Source organism: Neophocaena asiaeorientalis, unplaced genomic scaffold, assembly GCF_003031525.2.
Source record: "Neophocaena asiaeorientalis asiaeorientalis breed wild unplaced genomic scaffold, Neophocaena_asiaeorientalis_V1.1 scaffold31, whole genome shotgun sequence".
Classification (NCBI taxonomy): domain Eukaryota; kingdom Metazoa; phylum Chordata; class Mammalia; order Artiodactyla; family Phocoenidae; genus Neophocaena; species Neophocaena asiaeorientalis.
The window spans coordinates 560,538-568,910 of record NW_020175320.1 but is presented as its reverse complement, the minus strand read 5'-3'; the positions used below and the strand labels follow the sequence as shown (position 1 = coordinate 568,910).

The window sequence follows — 8,373 nt, the reverse complement described above, 5'->3', positions numbered from 1 at the left end:
CAAGGGGCTGGCTGGGGTTTTTTTTTTTTTTTTTTTTTTTTTTGCGATACGCGGGCCTCTCACTGTTGCGGCCTCTCCCGTTGCGGAGCACAGGCTCTGGATGCGCAGGTTCAGTGGCCGTGGCTCACGGGCCCAGCCGCTCCACGGCATGTGGGATCTTCCCGGACCGGGGCACGAACCCGCGTCCCCTGCATCGGCAGGCGGACTCTCAACCACTGCGCCACCAGGGAAGCCCTAGGTGGTCTGTTTCTTAATGCTAAGGTTGATCAGTGGGCTTAGCTGATGACAGCCTGATCCCTCCACTGTCAAGTTCCCCATTAGCTTTTCCCCAATGTTTTCAACAGGAGCCACTAACAATTATTGCCTAGACTCCTCATTGCATCTCGAATACAATCCAAACTCTTTACTGCATGGTCTGATTCCTGTTGTCATCACTGGCCTCACCCCCTGCTACTCTCCCCTTTGCCCTTTGTGCTCTGGTCACCTCGTGATGCCTCCAACACATTCTTGCTCTTTCCAATCTCAATGCCTTTATCTCTTTCGATTCCCTCTGCCTCTTCCCCTCCTTTAGCTTTCAGTTAAACATCGTCTTCTCGGAGAAGCCTGTACCCGATTACTCTGTTTAACTTAGGTGCCCCATTATTATCTCTCACAGCATCCTTCTTATTTTCTTCAATCTGCCGATATTTTATTTGTTTCCAGGTTTATTGGTTTTTTCCTCCACCTCTGAAAGTCAGGTCCTGGAGAACAGGGATCTTCACTCTTTCGTTGGTGGTCATATCCCAGCATCTCGTCAGGGCCTGACAATTGTAAATGCTTTACTAAATGGTTGTTGAATGGATAAATATTTGTATGAGGAGAAAAAGGAAGGAAAGACAAATCCTGACATCAGGTGACAGGGTCCTGCTCAAGGCTGGCATTTCTGGTGTTGGAAGGCCTTCTCCAGGGTCCTCTGGAAAGAACCCCCCATCACAGAGTCTGCTGGGAGCCTCCCTAGATAGCTCATCCTTGATGAGCCTCAAACTCAACTCGCATGACTTGGGGAAATCTGTGGGTGTGGATGGGTAGAGGCAATTGCCTGAACCTGCCCAGCTAAACTCTAGTCTGCCTGTTTCCCCCACTGCCTTTCATTTGGCCCTGAGAAGTCTGGGAGCAACCCTGCCCATCCCTGGACCCTGAGCCTGAGCATCAGTCTCTATACTTAGGCCAGTTTCTGGCATTTATTCTCAAGGAGGAAAAACTGCTTCCTATTCCTGGCAACTCCCCTGGCCTGTGGTGAGATGGGTTGGAGGCAGGCAGGCCTCCCACCCGACCTGGGCCCCAAGCCAGCAGCCGGAGACCTCATTAACAACTGGCCTCGTCCTTCCTGGGATCTGCCTGGTGCCTTTGTGGATACACTACAGCCTGTGAAAATTTCATCCGCTGAACCCAATTGAGCCATTCCTCTACTCGGGGAGCTTCCTGGAGGTCTCAGCGTATATATCTCCAGGGCATTCTGATGATCTCAGAGATCAAGCTGTGAGCCACTGAAAGTTTGGGGCCAGAGAGAAGATGGGGGTGCACTGATTCTCAGTGTGTGGTCCCCCGCCAGCAGCATCAGCTTCGCCAGGAATTTGCTAGAAATGCAGATTCTCAGGAATCACCCCCGATCTAGGGAACCAGAAAGTCCACGGAACCAGAAACCAGGTATCTCTGTTTTAACGCATCCTCCAGGTGATTCTGATGGACACTCCAGTCTGGGAACCACAGATAAAGGAGTTGGACCAAAGACCCTGAAGGTAGTAGATGCACACAGACTGCGAAATCCCGGCTCTCCTTCCTGGTGACTTCAGGCAATGGATGGAATATCTGTGTCTCCTCAAAATTCATATGCTATAACCTTTTCCCCAGTGTGATGGTATTTGGAAGTAGGGCCTTTGGGAGGTATAGCTGACCCGTGAACAACACATGGGGTGGTTAGGGGCTCGGACCCCTGTGCAGTCGAAAATCCGAATATAACTTTACAGTCAGCCCTCCGTATCTGTGGATCCACATCCATGGATCCAACGAGCCACAGATCGTTCAGTACTGTAGTACACATCTACCAGAAAACAACATCTGGGTATAAGTGGACCAACGCAGTTCAGACCCGTGTTTTTCAAGGGTCAACTGTAATTAGGTCATGAGGGAAAACTCTCATGAATGGGATTAGCGCCTTTATAAAAGAGATCTCAGAGAGTTCCCTTGCCCCTTCCACCACCTAAGGACACAGGGAGCCCGTGTGTGAACTAAGAAGCGGGTCCTCACCAGACACTGGATTGGCCCCTTGATATTGGACTTCCCAACCTCCAGAACTGTAAGAAGTAAATTTCAGTTGTTTATAAGCCACCCAGTCTATGGTATTTTGTTATGGCAGCCCAAGCTGACTAAGACATCTCCTCATCTATGTGGGAACTTATTGTTCTCATCTTTAAAGTGGAAACACACAATTCCTGGCTATGACCTCGGGTAAGTCATCACCCCTCTGGAAACCAAAGTCTTCCCTGGCAAAATGGAGATAAGCTCACACTTACTGAAAAGAGTGAGATAACATATGAAGAGAACTCGGCGAAATGTGGGACACATGGCACTCAATACGTGTTAGCCCAGCAGTAGCCCTACTGACAGTATTAAACTGTACAATGAATCTGAGCATGATATTTTTATAATACTTTTAGTGTGGGCCTCCCTGCAAAGCCTGAAAGATAAATCAACACCAAAATGAAGTTCCTGAGCACAGAATCCATCTGGGTACTCCTCTGAGTTCACAGCTCTCCCACTAATACCTTCATCGTTATAGCCACCTGCCTGTCTGTCCTGGTACCACCACCTAGGAGCTCAGCCCCAGACTAGAGACCTGCGTTCACCATTCAGCACCCAGTTCCCAAAAGCCTCCTGGGTGAACACAGCCTGGGCCGTGAGCCACTGGGGACCCACAGAAGAACACAACGCAACACAGTACAAATGAATAATGAACACATGAGACAAAGAAGTTCTTTTGTAATCAAAGAAATGCAATTTTAAAAGAACACAGGGGTAAGCTTTCCATCAATCAGATGCACAGAGAGGAAAAGCGCTCAGTGACGCCAGAGGGTGGCTGTGCACTGCAGGGTGTTGGAGAGACACACATCCGCTCAGCCTTTGCAACTGGGGCACATCCATTCAGCACCCTGACACCAGACTCACACCCGGAGCCAGGCGTTCCACTTCTAGGGATTCACCTAAGGAATAGAACAAGTTCTGATGGTGTGAGGGAAAATACTGGCCAAGGTTGAAATGCTTACAAAATAGTATGTACACGCATTATAAACTGTATTCCGTATAAAAGTGTGTGTGTGTCATTCCAAACGACAAAAAATAAAAAAACGTTAACAGTGTATATTCACAGCGGGTGTTTTAAGCGACTCTTATTTTCCTTTTTACTAACCTGAGTTTTAACCCTTCTAATCAGGAGGAAACTCTGATAAATATGATTAAAATACTCACTACTTCAGTGGTTCTCAACTCTGACAGTGTCTCTGGCAGCATTTCTGGGGGCACGGAAAAGCAGAACCCACCTGGACTTCCAAGAAGCTTCTGTGTCCCGTGCTGGAGGGACACCAGCTAGCTTGCTCCTCTCCCCTCCTCTCTCCAGTGACCTTCCCCCGCATGGGCCACTTCCCCACAAGTCACCCACCACCAGGCAGTGCGAGCAGACATCCTCCCAGCCTCTGGCCTCCCTCAGCCACGGAGCTCCCAGGCCGGGCAGGCAGCTGTGGAGGCTTCCAGGGGCTCTGAGGACGCCGCTAGACTGGGGTTGGGCTGGGAGTGGGGTGGGGACTGCTGTCCTCTGCTGTCTCACTGCACAGCCCAGGCCCAGGGTGGAAGGCCTGAGGGGGACTACTGCCCACTGACCCCAGCAGCTCTGCAGGAGGCTGGGCAGACTGCAGTGTCTGTCTGCAAGCCCTCGGAGACCATCCAGATCCTATTTTTGGGCCAGCCACACAAGAATACCTCCTTCTGCCCTCCAGTCAGTAATCCGGCCAGTCCACGACCCTTTGCTCAATGAGACCTGGTAAGCACACAGCTTCTAGGCCAACTCTGAGGGACAGAAGGTTCTTCCTGTTGTTGAGTTGAGTTGTCTTACTGTAACTTGTCCCCACCTGCCCCAGTTCTGCTCCCTGAAGCCACACAGAACAAGAATGGGCACCTGTCCCCAAGGTCATCCCCCTCTCCCTGCCGTTTTTCCCACCCTGAACATCTCAGTGTCTCTTCAGCAAGCAGGATTCTAGACCTATCTCACTGTCAATCCATTTTGATCTCCCCAGAAACTTTCCTCAAGATTACAAACCAGATCCCCCCTATTTGAAATGTATGCAGTTGATTTTGGGGGGGACCTAAATTCAGGACTTTGCACTTCACTTCCATTTACATTTCACTTTCTTGGTTTTGACCCAGCGTTCCAGAATGTTCAGATACCCTTCATTTAAATCTTGAACTGTTGCCATGTGGGTGTCATGGCTCTTATCCACAGATTTGATGAGCATGCCTTTTATTTTCCCTCTAAATTACTTAATGTCATGTCAAGGTCAGAGTCCGAGGGACCTCTAAGCTGCATTAAAGTCTTAATGAAAGCCCCGCCATCCGTCCTCCAGCCCCCTTCCCGCAACCCTCCATCCGTTCACAGGGCTCTCATGAGAGAACTTAGCAGGGTCCTGCTGAAATCTCGTAATTCATCTTTCTACCTCTTGGAGACCCAGTCTGAGAGAGGAAATGTGGTAGGTTTAGCCTGATCTGTTCTTGGTGAGCACTAATATGTTCCTAATGACCACTACATTATTTTCTTTCTTTTTGAAAAAGATTGTTTTGTTTTTATAAAAAAACAATGTGCTTTCTATAAAGCAGTTCTGAGCACGACAAAAGAAGAGAGTAAAATAAACATCCCTGAAATTTCACACCCAGAGATGACCCTCATGGCCGACGCGTCTGTGATGCTCCCAGCCACATCCCAAAGATTCTGGCCGGGTGGACAGTTCCCTGCACTTCCAGTGCCTCATCAAGCCTGCACCAGGGCTCTCTCTGGTTTGCTTTCTTTGAAGCCACAAATGGGAACAACCTAGACGTGTGGGAGTACAGCCAGGGGAGAGGAACAAACAGCAGTCGGCTCCCCATCTTGCGTGGTGAAAATCTCAGGTGCATTCTGCACTTTTCTCAGAAGGCGACCAGAGAGAGAGAGCCCTACTGGCCCGTAGCTGAACCCAGCTCGTCCACGTGCCTGGTTCTGGTTCTTGCCTTTTCTCCCTTTCCCATCTTACTCTCCTGACCTCTGCTTCCAGGCATAAGCTCTCTTAGGGTACGCTTTCAGAAGCAGGAGCCCCCAAAGGTGTTAGTGGCCATCTCTTTGCAGATACTTTACATATACATCCAATAATAAGCCTATGTAATTTTGCATAAAGGGGATCATACTAAACATGTGTTCTAAAACCTGCTTTTTAAAAAATTACTCACAGTAGGCAGTAAACATATTTTCGTGCCAGTAAATGAAATCCTAAACACAGTTCTTAATGTCTATACAGCATGCCGTTGCAGGTGTTCTCATCGTTTAATTTACTTAATTTATGGACATCTGGATGACTCCCGATTTTGCAGTGTGATGAGAATGCTTGAGCACATATCTTTGCAAGCGTACAGGATGGCAGCCTTTGAAAAAAATTCTTAGATGTGGGATTGCTTTATTGTCTCCTAAGTGTTCACTGTATGTTTGATAATTTATTCTGGAATTTTAATAGAGGTCAATATCAATCTGAGCAGTTTAGGGTTTTTTAAAATCTACCTTTCCTTCCTTTCTGAAAATCAGGACATTTGCCCATCTTCAGTTTTCTGGCACTTCCTTCATTCCCTGTCATTTCCTCTAAGGCAATAATTACATCTGCAAATGGCTCCAGGTCCCTGGGATGTCATTTGTCTGGGCTTGGATTGTATATGGCTTGACGCCTTATCCAATCACCTATCTTGGGCTTCAATTTCCTCCTTCCACCATTTGAAGTAAAATTGCCTGTGCCCTGCGCTGGCTGCTCTCCCTGGTGCGTAAAGGTTACGAGCACCACATGTCCAAGCCCCGAGCAGGTTCATTTGCTATCCTTACGTAGACTTTGAAAGCTCTTTGCTCTGTCTTCACCAGTTTTCCTTGGCTTCCGTTCACTGACACTTTGGTTCTGCATTTCTCATCGTATCTCATGTGTGTGCACTTTTCAACCCTAACTCACTGGAAAGCAACAACTGCAGCTGCACAAGACGTTCTGTAAAACTCCCTTTTCTCTCTTGCCAGCAGTGTTTGCAATGCCTTGCTTGGCATTTCTGGGTTTTATTACCTCCTGGAGCAGCCTTCTTTTACAGGTATGATTTTGTTCAACAGATCTTGTCTTATTTTACCTTCACAGCCACTCTGTGAAGCCAGCTGAATGTAAGTTTCTCCATTCAAGAGATGGGTAACCAGTAGCACGGAGAGGTTTAGGCAAAAACCCAAAGACACCCAGCAAGCCAGTGGACCAGCCCTCAGTCCTCCAGTTTCTTTGCCCAAATATGGTTTCCCTTCCTACACTGGCTGAGAGGGGCATCTGGACCCCCACCTGGTAAGGCTGGAGGAAGCAGCCTTATGCCTGGGGTCCCTATCCCTTAAAGTCCTGGAGGTCAGGTCCATAGTTCCCTCTCCTTTCCCCCAGGGAGGGAAATTCTGCATTGAGATCTTGTGTAGAATTCCATCTCTGTGACTTTGCCTGCTGGAAGGGATGGCAATTACTCTAAAGCTAATAGGTAAGCTGTCCTCAGCTGCTTTCAAAGGATCCCCTGCCCATGCAGGAGAGAGCGTCCTATGCACACAGGGACAGAGGCTTCCAGGTCTTTTACCCCCTCCCTCTCTCTCTCAGTTTCTCACACATACATATTCACGCACACACACTACAGAGCCCTCTAGGTCTTTCTCTCTCTCCCTCTCTCAGTGTGTGTCTGTCTGTCACACACACACATACACACAGTGTCACAGTATTGGGCTCTGGACAGCCCCCGATGAGACCCCCCAGTCCCTTTCCTGTCTCTTGGCTCACTGCTCCTTAGTCGGTACCCACCCCCCACCCCCCTCGCCAGCCCCGGGGTCACTCACCCTCCATGCTGCCCACTCCGGCCCGCTCTGGGACAGTCACCGACGGAGGGAGGCAGCGGGCCCCTGTGAGCCTGCAGGGGACCGCGGGTCTCCGGCGCTGGGCTGCTGGCGCGCGCCCCAGCCTCTGCGCTTGGCGGTTCTGGTTCCCGGCCCGGCGGAAGCGGACGGAGGGGCGTGCGCTCGCAGGCCCCAGCCCTGCGCGGGGTCTCGCTCCCCTTGCCGCCCGGAGGCGGCCGGGCAGCGGCCGGGGCTGAAGGCTCCCGAGCAGCGCAGCTACCCTCCAGGCTCTGCTGCCCGCTGCCCGTTGCCCGCTGCCCGCCCTCCCCGTCCAGAGGGAGGGGGCTCGCGCCGCGCCGTCGCCATGGCACCCGGCACACGTTTGCCTGCGCAGCGCCCCCTGCCCGCAGCGTCCGTCCGAGCCTGGGCGCCCCGGGTCGCCTCCCAGATGTGACTCCCTCCGCAGGGACGGAGCACCCCTCCAAAGTAGAGGACAACCCACTGACCACTGCAGCCCTGGCCGCGACATCCGATAACTCTGTGTCCCTCTCCCCGTGACTCCCATCCCAGCACCACTCCTCGTCCTCGTCTCACCCCAGCCTGACCCCCAGCTACCCAGCCTGGTGTCCAGGACCCTGAGGCCCTCCTGAGAAGGGGATGGAGGCAGCTGTGATACACAGGAGGGCAAGGAGAGCAGGGACAATGTGTCAGTAGATGACCACTGACTCTGGAATTAACTGGCCAGGCGCTCACCAGATGTCTACCCTTGGGCACGTGTCTTAGCTGCACCTGAGCCTCAGTTTCTGCATTTGTGAAATGGCTTTGAGGGAAGTAAATGAGATGACGTCAAAGTTTCTGCCCAGCATGTAGTAGATGCCCAACAAATGGTCTGTTGAGCTGGGTAGGAGGCCATCTCCCTCCCACCATTCCAGCCCCTGTCAGGCACCACCATAGACTTTTGTCATATGAATGATGATCCCAGGTTCCAGGCAGATGGGAGAGAGTAAAGGTCCCATTCTTCCCATTATTGGGGATTAGGGGTTAATTCTGGGAGGACTCTGGGGAAACGGTTCCCACCAGGCTTCTTCCTAGTCTCCCTTCTCCCTCTAGCCTGTCCTCTGCCCCAAATGGCTGGCAGAGTCTCAGGACTGGAAGGGCCCTAGAGGTCACTGAGTGTAACACTGACCTGGGCAGGTGTCCCCATCCTAATGCCCAGCAGT

General features: G+C 51.0%; 1 protein-coding gene across 1 annotated transcript in view; it reads right to left on the bottom strand.

The window, feature by feature from the left end:
* Nucleotides 1-7,682, bottom strand: part of NPFFR1 (neuropeptide FF receptor 1) — a 22,484-nt gene extending 14,802 nt beyond the window's left edge. Inside the window, 1 exon segment of the mRNA XM_024765536.1 lies at nucleotides 7,157-7,682. Coding sequence (XP_024621304.1) covers nucleotides 7,157-7,682 — 526 coding nt within the window.
* Nucleotides 7,683-8,373: the final 691 nt, after the last annotated feature.